This window comes from Salvia splendens, chromosome 2 (assembly GCF_004379255.2).
Source record: "Salvia splendens isolate huo1 chromosome 2, SspV2, whole genome shotgun sequence".
Classification (NCBI taxonomy): Eukaryota; Viridiplantae; Streptophyta; class Magnoliopsida; order Lamiales; family Lamiaceae; genus Salvia; species Salvia splendens.
The window spans coordinates 14,769,554-14,783,900 of record NC_056033.1 but is presented as its reverse complement, the minus strand read 5'-3'; the positions used below and the strand labels follow the sequence as shown (position 1 = coordinate 14,783,900).

The 14,347-nt window shown below is 37.8% G+C and overlaps 1 protein-coding gene across 1 annotated transcript; it reads left to right on the top strand.

Moving 5' to 3' along the window:
* The first annotated feature begins 4,241 nt into the window (after positions 1 to 4,241).
* On the top strand, positions 4,242 to 4,685 carry LOC121774406 (AT-hook motif nuclear-localized protein 20-like). The gene has a single exon (XM_042171291.1). The coding sequence runs from the start codon at positions 4,242 to 4,244 to the stop codon at positions 4,683 to 4,685; it is 444 nt and encodes a 147-aa protein (XP_042027225.1).
* Positions 4,686 to 14,347: the final 9,662 nt, after the last annotated feature.

Sequence of the window (14,347 nt, the reverse complement as noted above, 5' to 3'; positions counted from 1 at the left end):
TACCCAAGTAATTTCTGCAGTTACATGCGCCAAGCTCCTATGCTCCGCTTCGGTGCTCGATCTAGACACAACTGATTGTTTCTTTGCACACCAAGAAATCAAGTTCGATCCAAAGTACGTACAGTATCCCGTCGTTGAACGTCGATCGTCCAAGTCTGAGGCCCAATCAGAGTCGCTAAAGGCAGTTATAGAGCCATCTGAGGGACGAAGATGAAGGCCATAATCTGCAGTACCTGCAAGGTATCGCAATATTCTCTTCACTGCTTTCCAGTGAGAGTCGAGAGGATTGGCCATATATTGGCTAACCTTATTTACTGCAAACGATATATCCGGCCTCGTGATGGTTGCATATTGTAAACCTCCCGCCATGCTCCTGTATAGAGTACCATCTATTGTTGGGCTGCCTACCACATTGCTCAACTCACAACTAGAGACCATGGGTGTAGGACAACCTCTAGCATCTTCCATCTTAGCTTTCTTTAAAAGATCCTTGATGTAATTGGCTTGGCATAAGTGAAGACCTTGCTTGGTACGAGTGACTTCGATGCCAAGAAATTGTCTCACCTCCCCGAGGTCTTTTAAAGAAAAGTGAGAACCCAACTGATTGATCACACGATGAATACCAGAACGAGAGTTTCCTGTGACGAGCATGTCGTCCACATATATAAGTAGATATATCACCTCATTTCCTTTGATCCTAAAGAAGAGAGGTGGATCAACTTTAGACTGCTTGAATTCAAGAGATAGGAGCACGGATAACACAGTTAAGAACCACGATCTCGAGGCCTGTTTTAGGCCATAAATGGCCTTATTCAACTTGCATACCAGTTGAGGAGAACCTTGCTCAAAACCAGGTGGCTGACGCATGTAAATTTCGTCTGTCAAGTCACCGTGAAGGAAGGCATTACTGACGTCGAGGTGGGTGATGGACCAGCCGGCAGAAATGGCAAGACTTAAAATAATCCGAATTGTTTGAGGCTTTACAACTGGACTAAATGTGTCAGTAAAATCAAAGTCGGGTTATTGGGAGAACCCTTGAGCAGCAAGTCGTGCTTTGTGTCGGGCAATACAACTATCTATATGCCGCTTGATTATGAAAATCCAGGTACATCCCACAAGGTTTTTACCGGGCGGTAATTTAGTGAGCACCCATGTCTTATTCCTTAGAAGTGCAAGGAATTCCTCCAACATTGCTTGTTTTCAAACCGGAATAAGAAGAACGATCAAGGCAGATTTAGGAATGAGTGAGGGAGAGATGGTGAGATTGAAAGATGTAGGTTTAAAAACACTGTTTTCCCTCTAGTAATCATATGATGTACGGGTGGTGGAAGTAGGAGTGGATGGGGAGGGAGAAACAGGAGGATCAGCAGAGTTGGAAGTGGGAGTAGTAGTAGGAATATAGATGATGACTGAGATGGAATGAAAGCAGGAAGCTGATTTTCCACCATAGATTTGAATGCTTTAAACACATTAAGAACATCACTTTTGTGCTTCAATAGATAAATCCAAGTGTATCTGTTGTACTAGTCAACAAATGATACATAATAGGAGTATCCATTCCTTGATACTACAGGAGATGGCCCCCAAAGATCACTATGAACTAGCTGTAGATGAGCAGTATATTGAGTAGAAGAGAGAGTATAAGGCAATCCGTGAGCTTTTGAAACAGAACATGGATGACAAAGAGAAGAAGATTTCATTGATTCAAATGGTATTTTACAATCAACAAGAACCTTTTTAACTATGTCAAAAGAAGCATGACCTAATCTTTTGTGGCACAAGGCAATGCTAGGAACAACAGTGCTAGAAAGAGAAACAACATCAGATAGTAGCGAGGCAGAACACACAGTTGAAGAAGTGATCTTTTTATTGGAAGCAGAAATGGTGGAAGAACTTGAGCTCTTAGTCGAGGAGTTGTGTAGTAGGGAACGGTAGAGGCCTTGATCAAGGGAACCCTTGAGGATTATTTCCTTGGTGACTTGATCCTTGACAAAAAAAAAAGTTAGGATGAAATTCAAAGAAAACAACATTATCTTTAGCAAACTGAGAGACACTAAGAAGATTTTTAGTGACAGATGGAACATGAAGAAGATTCCTAAGAAAGAGAGGTCTAGACTGAGATGATGGAGATGATTTAACTTCAGAATCACCAATATGAGAAATTTTAACACCTAAGCCATTACCAAGGTGAAGCAATTTACCTCCAGTATACTCAGTGTTAATGTTGAGATTGTTGAGGTAATTGGAGATACGATTAGTAGCTCCTGAATCCGGGTACCAAGAAGTGGAGTGAGGTGTCTCAAAGATATATTCTGGTTGAGGTCTGGAGAATGGAGGAGCTTGAGGTATTCTTGCCGGAGCAACATTTGTAGAAGGATTAGAGCTAGATCCTGAGTTGTAGGATTGAGAATATTGCTGCTGCCTGCCATTGTTGGAATTCTGAGGAGTATTTTGCTCATAGCGATACCAGCATTTGTCAGCAGCATGCCCTGACTTTTGACAAAGTTGACACACTAATTTGTTCCCATAGCCTCTGCCACCTCTTCCTCTAAACGATCTTCCACCTCGGCCCTCAAATTTGCTGCCTTTCCCATACTGAGAATTTCCATCCTTCCTTGGATATGGAGTATGAGACAGATTGAGAGAAGGTTGGGATCCTTCAAGGGTTATAGCAGAATTCTTTTGAGATTCAATACGTGATTCAAAACTCAACAAGAGTGAACTCAACTCTTGAACAGACCAAGGCTCCGTTCTTGATGTGACAGAAACCATTATAGAATCATATTCGGTTCCTAATCCGCCCAGGATGTATAGAATTTGGTCATCCTCTATAACTTTGCATCCTGTCGCCCCAAGCAAATCACAACATGACTTTACTTTGCTGAGAAAATCGGTCATTGGCAAGGAGTCTTTCTTGATTGTCTGCAATTGGAGTTTGTGCTGCATGATTTTTGCTTTGGACTGGCTAGCAAAATTGGTCTCCAAGGCTTTCCAAATATCCTTCGTGGTTCCTAGTCCAACAACTAGAATCATTGCACTTTCAGAGAGTGACGATTGAATCCACGAGGATAGAAGTTGATCTTGACGATTCCATGTTACAAAATCCGGGTTTATGACCCTTTGTATTGATCCTGGAGTGGTTATCAACCGTGATGGAGCTTGTTCATCTCCAGTGAGAAAGGATTCAAGACCGTGTCCTCTCACTGCCGCCAAGATTTGTTGTCTCCATATGAGAAAATTTCCTTCACCTAGCTTCACGGACACGGGTGATTTTGCGGAAGCACCGTCACTAAGGACGAAGAATGGGAAATAGTGGTGTTTATGTGGTCAGTTTCAGTATCTAAGCTATCTGAATCTACCATGTTTATTTAAGGCAAAATAAGGAATAGAAGAATAAAAGAGGTAGGAGAGACAGGCCATTAAAAGCCTGCTCTGATACCATGAAGAAGTATATGAAAAGCCATGGTAGAAAAAGAAAATAGGATCGAGAGACTGATATTGAACTGCAGTGCCTTTTGCATTTTATTTCACAATGCGTTCTGAGTACATGAGCATCACATTTATATACAAAGAATGAGAACAATCTGGAACACTAACAAACTCAGATATTTAAGCACACAAATCTCAACAGTAGACACTTAAGCAGATAAATCTCAACAACAAATATTATCTTCTTTCAGCTGAGGTGAATCGCTCCTTTGGTCCAGATCAGATTTAATACATGCCATGTTGCACGTTTGGCATTGCAACTCATTTACGCGCCAAACTCATTTACGCCATCATCAGATTGATCGATCCTTCTAACATGATATGGCTATAATCGCGCCTATCATTTTCTCACACTAACTTTTTGTTCAATTACTTTCTACCGAAAAATCATTCAATCCCCCAATTCTATTCCATGTTCTATAGAGATAGACATGACAAGTATCATCATAATTCATAAGACATATCCTTAATTCCAAAAGGAAAATATCAAATTATGTAAACACGAGTTATAGATTTGGTTTCTCATAGGGTTTCCTTCTATGGGTAGGAGTCTTATACATGGAAATTTTCCTTGTTCGTTTCCTATTTCCTAATAGAGCTAGGATGGTAGTCTCCTCTATATATAGGGCGAGGGATAAATTTTGATGCATAGATATTATTTAGGTGTGGCTCATCAATTCATCAACTAGATTTGTGCATCAAATAAAAATCAATCAACACACATGGCTAACATGTGGTGTGCACCAAGGAATATGGCAATGAATCAAGACGTTGTCAACACATCCAACAGCAGCACCACCACCAACCCGAACCCTAACCCTAACCCTAACCCTAACCCGAGCCCCAACAACGAGGCCAGCGACATCGAGATCTCCCAGCCCTCGGGGATCCGCTGCCGCCCCCGCGGCCGTTTCCCGGGCTCCAAAACCAAGCCCCGCGCTCCCTTCCCCGTCCCCGTCCCCACCGCTCCTCACCACACCCACTTCAACCAAATCACCGCCGGCACCGACATCTGCCAAACCCTCGCCGACTTCGCCCGCCACCACCAACTCTGCGTCTCCGTCGTCAACGCCACCGGCCGAGTCAGCAACGTCACGCACCGCCAGCCCAACGGCGTGTTCACCGTCACCGGGACATGCGAGATCATCTCCCTCTCCGGAGCCTTTCTGTCGGCGGCCCGGTCGTCGGCACTTTGATTGTCACGACCGCCCTTTAGGGTTAATAAATAAGGGCAATCGTGATTAAACGGATTTAATAAACAGCCGAAGAGAACTAGGGTTTCAATAATGAGTTGGACCAACAATTAATATTCAAGGAAAACGACCAAGAGTTTGACAAAGAGGAATCAATAGTAGTAAATATTATAACTCCCACGGCAAAAACACACGTGTACTCCCTCACATTCTTTTTTTTTTTACCAAAACAAAGAGGAATCAATAGTAGTAAATATTATAACTCCCATCTATACTAATCTAAAGTGCAAGTTTGATGAAAAGTCCTTAATGCCCTTTTTGGAGGGAAAAAATGGAAAGATGTTGTCTTCTACTCAAAAATAATTTTTTAAGGTAAAAACAATTGGACAAATAATAGCCCAATAAAATGCTAACTTCTTGAAAAAGTGTTAAAACACATTTAAATAGTCCACTACCATTAAAAAAATTTTATAATTAAGTTATTAAATTTATATATTAATTAGCCTTATATTTGAGTTAAATTGGAATTGTGCTAGAGGGTTTAGTTTGCCTTCTATTTATTTAGGTTAAAATTGAGATTTAATCATTTATTGCAATACTTTTTCTCCTAATTAATTCACAAGCTAAACGACAACACATATATATAATGCTTACAATTTTCATCCTATATTTACTCAATTAAAGATTTTAGTTCTTATATTTTAATTCGCCTCTAATTAAACAATACTACTAAGTTTATAGATTAAACTAAGGAATAAGATGACATTATATATATTTAAAATTAAATCTAACTTAGTATAACTTCTTAATATAAAGAGTAGTGTAAATTCTCACATTATTCAAAACAAACAAGATGCATAAAATATCATCATTATTTTAAGTGATAGTAGTAATTTACTTTTTATACGTATATGTGGCGGGAAGTAAGAAATTTATTCTTTCCAATATAAAAAATTCATTTAGTCTTTGGAAATATATATCAAGTTATGCTATGGTCTGAAATTAAAAGAAAGAAATAAACAGTGAACTAAAATGTGATTATTGGATAATACAAATTTTCTAAATTGACTTCTCAAAGAAGTTTTAAATTTATATGATTTAAATTATTCATATATTTAATGTGGATATGCTTAATATTCCATATATTTTTTTCAAATTAATTTTTTATAAATTAAGCTATTAAATTTATATATTAATTTAGCTTTTATTTGGATTAATGACTTGCATAGCACTTTCAATAAACATCTTTACTCACACATATTTTCTTTATTTGTATATCTTATTCTAATTAATTCATACTCTTTGATCATTAGTCACACATCTTATTTTGTCATTAATTTTATTATTTTTACTTCACTTAGATTATAAATTAAAATTACATAAATGTTTCATTCACTGGGGAGTAGTAAATTCTTCATTTTGAGTGAGACAAGATAAGTACATTTTTGTTTTTTTAAATCTCCATATTGCTTTCGATTCTTATTTTCTCTATATTTATTATATTTTATATTCATTATTTGAAACTCTTATGTTATGTCCCGTGCATAGCTCGGGTGTTAAGACTAGTTTCCTTAACAGTACACTCTCTTCCTATACACCGCACACCTACACGCATATTTTAATAAATTTGAAAGAAACAAAAGGCGTAAACGTATTTCCTTAATAAGGATACACAACAATATTTGAAAATAATAAAAAGGAGTACACGTACAATATCACTTCCATTTAAAATATTAAGAGCATCTCCAATGGCGGCGTCGACACCGGCACGCAGATTTTTCGCGGACGCCGGTGCTGACGCCGAACCATTGCAGCCGGCATCGGTGAAATCAGCATCAAAATCAGCGTGCCCACGCCGATCCTCACGGCGCCATTGTAGGCCCCGGATCGGCGTCAGACCGGCGTCAGATTTTTTATTTTTATTTTTTTTTTAATTTTTCGATTATATATACGCGCTTTGGACATCATTTTCATCTGCACCACTTGTTTTAACGAGTACTCTCTCTATCTTAATTAATTTCTGTGCAAGATCAACAACGAGAAATGAGTAATGCCGGTGGTAGTGGTGGTGGCCGTGGTGGGGATGCTGATGAGTATGAGTGTATGATGAGCGAAGAGCTAGATACCTATACGAGCCGTGAGGTTGATCGATGGCTGCAGAGTTATATGTAGCCGGTGGTACCTCGCCCACGACCAGTTGTCCACCATCGAGAAGTGGTTGATCGTGATCATGTAGCTGCACATCAGCGCCTGTTCACAGATTACTTCGCAGAGGAGCTGCGTTTTAACGCCAACCATTTCAGGCGTCGTTTTAGGATGAGGCGGGACTTGTTTATGCGTATTGTTAACGCTTTGGAGCATCGATATCTGTATTTCCGCTTCAGGCACGATGCGGCTGGCAGACCCGGCTAGGGGTGGGTCGGTACGGTATACCGTACCGACCGTGCCATACTGCATACCGTACCGGAAAGTACGGTATGACAAAATTCAATACCGATACCGTACCGAATTTTCAGTATACTGAAATTCCGGTATACCGGAAATTCGGTATGATATTTTTTGATACCGTTACCATACCGTTATTACGGTATATCGTACCGTGTTTCGGTATACCGTTAAAAAACGGTATACCGAAACACGGTACGGTATACCGTAATAACGGTATGGTAACGGTAACAGTATACCGAAAAATAATTGGTTTCTTGATTTGTTCATTTACTAATTGGTTTCTCGATTGTTCATTATTTTTTGCCATCGGTAATTCGTCCATCACTCTATTCAATTTTATATTTTGGTTAGCATGTTATCAAGTATCATATTATATTTGTTGTTGCCGATGATGTTGATCTTTAAGTATCTTTTAATATATATTTATGGATCATTTTGATTACATATTTTCAGAATTTTATCCCATAATCGTGGTTAATGATAAAATGAAGGTACTTATTGATTATTTTTGGCTATTTAGACCAATAATAGTAATAATTGGTCTTATAAATAAAATCTCCAAATAGATTTACAAGTTTAATGAAATAAAGATTCAATTTTTTCCCCCTAGACTTTAATTTCAATCTATCATTATAAACATGCATACAAATTCTCAAAAATATTAACAAGGCACGGTCTTCCTTTGATTTGAATAAATTTTTAAAATACTAGCAAATAATATTTTTTTTAATGTGAAAATACTAAAATTCAACATATATCAAAATTTGGCTCATTTGTTGATTATGATGAGTATATTTTAAAGTTAAGGGTTTAGGATATAGGTTTGAAGGTTTGGGTTTTTAGTGTATAGGGTCGCTATATTGCAATGAAATGAATCTCGAACAGAAAGTGTCTCACCAGTGCAATATTAAATTATTGCAACGTAAACTTGCTCCTACAGTTATAACTCAACGGTTAATTCATATTTTCACAGATTTAAAATGCTTTTTAATTTTAAGTCTGATATTTAAATGTCAAGACAGTTTATTAAAATGTCAATACAAATATGTGTTGAAATTTTAATGTGATCGTATTGACATTTTTAAGAAAAGGTAGCATTTAAACACACTCTTGTGTCTATGTGGGGTTAATGTGATTGAAAAAGTATAATCCAAAGTAAGAGGATGTCGAATATTCTTTTGTTTATCATTTCACAACTTTTATTTCGCAAAATGAAATAAATATGAAGAAATTAAAATGACTCGTGCATCGCACGGGCGTGACACTAGTTAGTAATTTAAATTGGACATTTATTTCTCTTTAAGAATTAAGAATGACTGATCAATATCCTATTTATTCATCCTTCAATTTAAGTAGTATATAAAATAAGATAACATACAATGAATTAAACACTAATTAAACGATTTGATTCATTTTCAGCTGCACATATTTTTAATTGACATTTTATGAAGTGGGACGAAGAATAAAACAAAATTTTTAATTACTTTGTATATTTGGAATATGACATTACACAAAGAATCATATACTAAATGGTGTGAGTTAATACAAATTCTTTCAAATGTGCTCTGTTGAAACATATTCCCGATATCGTATTTCCAATCTTCTTTCGGTGTTATGTGCTATTGTGTTTATTATATTTAATAGGATGAGTTGATAAAAAAATAATTCAGGTTAATTTTGAATTTGTTTGAATAAATTATCATTTGAATGTTTAATTTTATTGTATTAATTGATGTATTAAATTTTTTTTAATATAATATATATATATAAATGTAATATATATATATTACAACATATTTAATATATATATATATATATATATATATATATAATAATCTATCGGTATACCGATATACCACGGTATACCGAATCTTCGGTATATACCGAATATTCGGTATACCGTGGATTCGGTATATACCGAAGTTTTGGTATACCGTGGTATACCGGTATACCGTGGATTCGGTATACCGCGGTATAGAAAAATTGATACCGTTACCGTACCGAAACACTGCGGTACGGTATCATACCGTACCGAAAACTGCGGTATACCAAAAAATCGGTATTTTCGGTATTTTTCCGGTACGGTAAGTCCGGTATTACGATATTTCGGTATAATTTCCCACCCCTAGACCCGGCCACACCCCTATTCAAAAGTGCACTGTGGCAATCAGGCAATTGGCCTACGGGACTTCAGCAGACATGTGGGACGAATACCTCCACATCGGTGAGACGACTGCCATTGAATGTATGAAGTATTTCTGTCAGGGCGTGATTGAAGTATTCGGTGATCAGTATCTCCGAAAGCCTACCCCCGAAGATTGCCGGGATCTGCTGCGGATGCACGGGGATCAGCATGGGTTCCCGAGAATGTTAGGCAGCATAGATTGTATGCATTGGGAGTGGAAGAACTGTCCCGCTGCCTAGAAGGGGTTCTACTCGACCGGCTACAAGGGAAAGAATCCCACGATGATCCTCGAGACCGTAGCTGATTACCGGCTGTGGATTTGGCATGCGTATTTTGGGATAGCCGGTTCGAACAACGACCTAAACGTCCTCAACTCGTCACCCCTTTTCAACGAGCAGTGCCAGGGCGTCGGTCCGGCCATCAGTTTTATCGCCAGCGGCAACCAGCATGATATGGGCTACTACTTGGCGGATGGGATATACCCTAGGTTGCCCGTCTTTGTGAAGACGATCCGGTGCGCATCAGATGCGAAGAAGGCCTACTTTGCGACGCGGCAGGAGTCGGCGCGAATGGAAGTGGAGCGCGCATTTGGTGTGCTTCAGGCTCGATGGGCTGCAGTTAAGGGACCAACGCGTTTGTGGAATGTCGACTGCATTGCTGATATAATGTACGCCTGTATTATCATGCACAACATGATTGTCGAAGATGAAGGTGTACAACTGACAATTGGGCCAACGACGATAATGAAACAGGTCCAAGCCACGGCGTCGCCGCCGCCAACGTACGAGGTGGGGTACCTCACGATGAAGAAGCCCTCCTCCAAGCACATGCCGACATGCGTCAAACGGATGCTCATATTCGACTCCAAAAGGATTTAATCAAAGAGTTGTGGGCGCAGAGGATTGCAAGGCGTTAGTTTTTATTTAAAATTATGTAATTTTTTAAATGTACTTTTTAATTTAAATGAAAATAGTATATTTTCGCGTATATGTGTCGTATATTTAATTCCGTATTTTGTGTGATTGTTAATTGTTTGTTTTTTCATAATTGAGTGATGTGGCTATTGCATGTCCAGTTGCTTGTCCAGTTGCATGTCCAGATGATGTGGCAGGAGGATTTTAGTGCTGATGATGTGGTAGTGGCAAGGCTATGGGAGGGCTATTGCATGTCCAGAACCATTGGAGATGCTTAAGGATTTGTTTTATAAAGGAATTGAAGTACACGTACACTCCCATTCTTCATTTCCAAAATATTAAGGAATTAATTAATAAAAGAATCATACTTCCTTCCCCAATTCCATCGTGACTTTCTCTTCCTCTCTACTGTATTTCTCAAAAAGGGGACACCCAAAAGTTACAGGAATTAAAGCTCCATCGCCTGCACCAAATCGGCCGGTCACCGCCGCTGTGGTGTTCGCACCGTCTAGATCGGCAGATCCATTTTTTTTATCCCCCGAAGCAGTCCCGATTAACCCCGCAGATAAGTTCTTAGTTTGATTTCGATTTAGTTGATTAGAAGATTGATTTCAGATTGTGGTTATTGTTTTGATAATCCAATTTGATTGAGTGAGAAACATGCTATGCAGTTCATGGATTGATGAATTGAATTGGGGAAGAAGATTATACCTTCAAAAGAACAAATTGGCTTGAAACAAAAGATTGAAGTTTCTGGCTTTTCCCGCTCCCGAATTGATCCTAGTTTCTGTCAGAAGGGCTTCGGGTAAACAATATTTCATTTTATGAGGAAGAACATGAAAGGAGCATGAGAGAGTGATTACCGTGACGAAAATTAGGATTTGGTGAGGAAAAATGAAATTTCTTTCTACTGCTCCCTCCGTGCTTTGTGATTTAAAAGTGAGAAGTGAGTGGCTGCAAATTTGTGTGAGAGAAATAGATTAGGGTAGGAGGATTTATAGGGAAATAGATTAGGGTAGGAGGATTTATATAGCTATGTACTGAGAGTCAGTTTTGGTGATTGATTTCATCTTGATTGCAATCTAAAATCTGGAAAGATTTTTCCTGCAAGAATGAGTGAATAAGTGCTGAGACGTGGGAGGAGAGTAATTTTTTGTGTTTGATTGCTCAATCAATTTGGGATTAATTGCTGCTTTGACTGATTTTAAAATTTGAAAGATATTTCCTTGCAGTAAGGAGATTTCAGCGTGAAAGGGTGAGGAGAAGGGGTTTTGACGGCGAAAGGAAGAATTTAGAATCTTGGGCTCAAAAGGAATTGGGATTGGGCTAGGGATATTATCGAATAAGTATTAGTTTGGGCTCAAGACCCTGTTAAAATTTTATTTAAATTGTGTAGCCGACAATTGATTCTTTATTAGATTGGACTTGTATCAATTATTTAATTCATCAGTTGTGTTGGAATTTAGTCTAATAAAAATATCCTCAAGGAAAGGATTTAATTAAGTTCACATTGTGATTTTACCATCACCAAATTCGAGCTCGTAAAATAAAATCATCAATTATTTGAAAACAATTAAATTCACCCACATCAATTATTCAAAACAACCACGTCACATATTCAACGAAGTTAACTCGGTCAACCCACAATCATAACTCCGAACCAAAATTAGGTCACATAACAATTCCACTCGTCATTTAATTCACGACATTAAAAGAAAGACTAAAGTCCCAAAATGGTCCTTAACATATTGCGTTTTTTTTATTTTGGTCCAAAACATTATCTTTTGAATTATTCGGTCCCTCACATTTGAAATCGGATCACATTTGGTCCATTTTGGACGGTTCCGTCAAATTTTTGACGGTTTTAATTACCGGGTCACAAATCCGTCACTAATCCGTCACTAATTGGGAGAAACTGATCCGTCACAAATCTGTCACAAAATCCGTCACTAATCCGTCACTGCCTCCCAACCCCCTTATGTCGCCTCCTTCCTCGATCATTCCGCCGGTGCTGCCTACTCCGCCGCCCTCGTCGCCTTCCTTTCCCTTGCCCTTGACGTCGGTTATTCCGGGTGTGGTTCCGTCTTTATCTCCTTCCAGCAATTTGATTTCTAATCTGCATTGATTTCTCTTCCAACAATTTCAACGGAAGCATACCGGATGCAAACGGTGATCTAAGGACACTCTATCTTCTCAACTTATCGCACAACGCTCTCATTGGCGCAATCCCAAGGTCCCTAGGTGCCCTGGCGGATCTTGGAGCGCTTGACCTCTCTGTTAACTGGATCGGAGGAAGAATACCGGAGGAGCTCGCACGGCTCACATTCCTTTCATTCTTGAATGTGTCTAACAATGTTCTGGTTGGAGGTATTCCAAATGGCCGTCAATTCCAAACATTTTCTTCGAATTCTTTTGAAGGGACTCGACATAAACTGCAGCAGTGCGCCGCCTCCTAGCACAGGAAAGGGTATCGCACCATCACAATCGAAAGACAAGGAGATAAAGATTATAGGCAATGACGGATTAGTGACAGATGTTGTGACAGATTTGTGACGGATTAGTTTCTCCCAATTAGTGACGGATTAGTGACCTGGTAATTAAAACCGTCAAAAATTTGACGGAACCGTCCGAAATGGACCAAATGTGATCCGATTTCAAATGTGAGGGACCGAATAATTCAAAAGATAATGTTTTGGACCAAAATAAAAAAAAAACGCAATATGTTAAGGACCAATTTGGGACTTTAGTCTAAAAGAAATAAAAGCAATCGTCTTAGGGTTCGAAAAGTGGGGCATTACATTGATGGTCTCGGTCCGGTCATAATCATCGCCAGCTCATTCACGAATGTCGATTTCGAGTGGCTGCCGCTCCAAGACGCCGGCGACGGAATGCAATCGCAGGCGCCGCCCGCGGCCATGGCCGAACCGTTGAATTTGGTTACCAACGGCGGCATGTTTTGGGCTCAGCCTGGCCTTCCCTCGTCTTATTAGGGCGAGCAATTCTTCCTAGTAAAGTAAATTGCTTAGATGTTAACTCCAATTAGCTTCATAACAGCAGTATTTTTTGGTTAGATGTCCAACTTAGTTTCCATTGTTTTGCTTCATAAATTTAGTAGTACTATTTCTTTTTGTTGTATACATACGATTCCATTGTTTTGTGCAAATTTTTAAAATTAGATGTCAATATAATAAGACTACATTATATTCCATTGTTTTGTGTTGCTATATCCAATTTGCAAAACAAAACTACTAAAAAAATAACATATTAATAATAATTCAAACACCCGACCTATATTAGTTAAAAGACAAATCAACAACACTGCACTTCATCGTCTACTTGCATTTTATTTACTGTATTTTTCATCTTGTTTTAAAAGTTTTGCTTTCCAATCAACTTTATCCTCAAATTTATAAAGTCGGTGTATTATAACGCACGTAAGATTTATAAGTGATGCTAAACAATTATGTTATGATTATTCAGATTCTTTTTACATTTTTCGTTAATTTTTTTAATAATATAAATAAAATTTTAAATTTTAAACCGTCCATAAATTATTATAACAGAATAATTAAATACTGCATTTAATCATGAGTATATATTAATTCATATATTATACCTCAGTCCACAAAAATAGATTAATTTTACCATTTCATTTTAATTAAAGGTCATGTTTCAATTGTTGTAATTTAATATCAGACGGACTATGTAATGTTGGATAGCTCTTTATAGATGCCTGATGAATTCGTGTTTTATGTAAAAAAATTACTCCTATTTTATTTTATTTGTCCATACATATCTTTGTCTAGTACGGATCTTTGTTAGTATCTTTCGATACGAGCTTGGTTATAAATGATTTTCATATTGTCTAATAGATTATGCACGCATATAGCGTTATAGTACCATTTAATTTGAAAGATTATAATACTCACTTCATTATACTCGTATTTTTCTATTTTGGCTCGTCCCAAACTAATTGCACTAAGTACGAATTAGAGTGTTTAATTAATATATTAGAGTTAATTAAATATTTCATTATTAAGTGATATCTCATTATACTTAAAATACTAATTTAATTATACTAAAAAGTAATCCAAAATTAACCAACTAAAATGAAAAGT

Excerpts from the sequence above, each read along its gene's own strand:
- LOC121774406 (XM_042171291.1), top strand. The coding sequence starts at position 4,242 with ATGGCAATGAATCAAGACGTTGTCAACACATCCAACAGCAGCACCACC.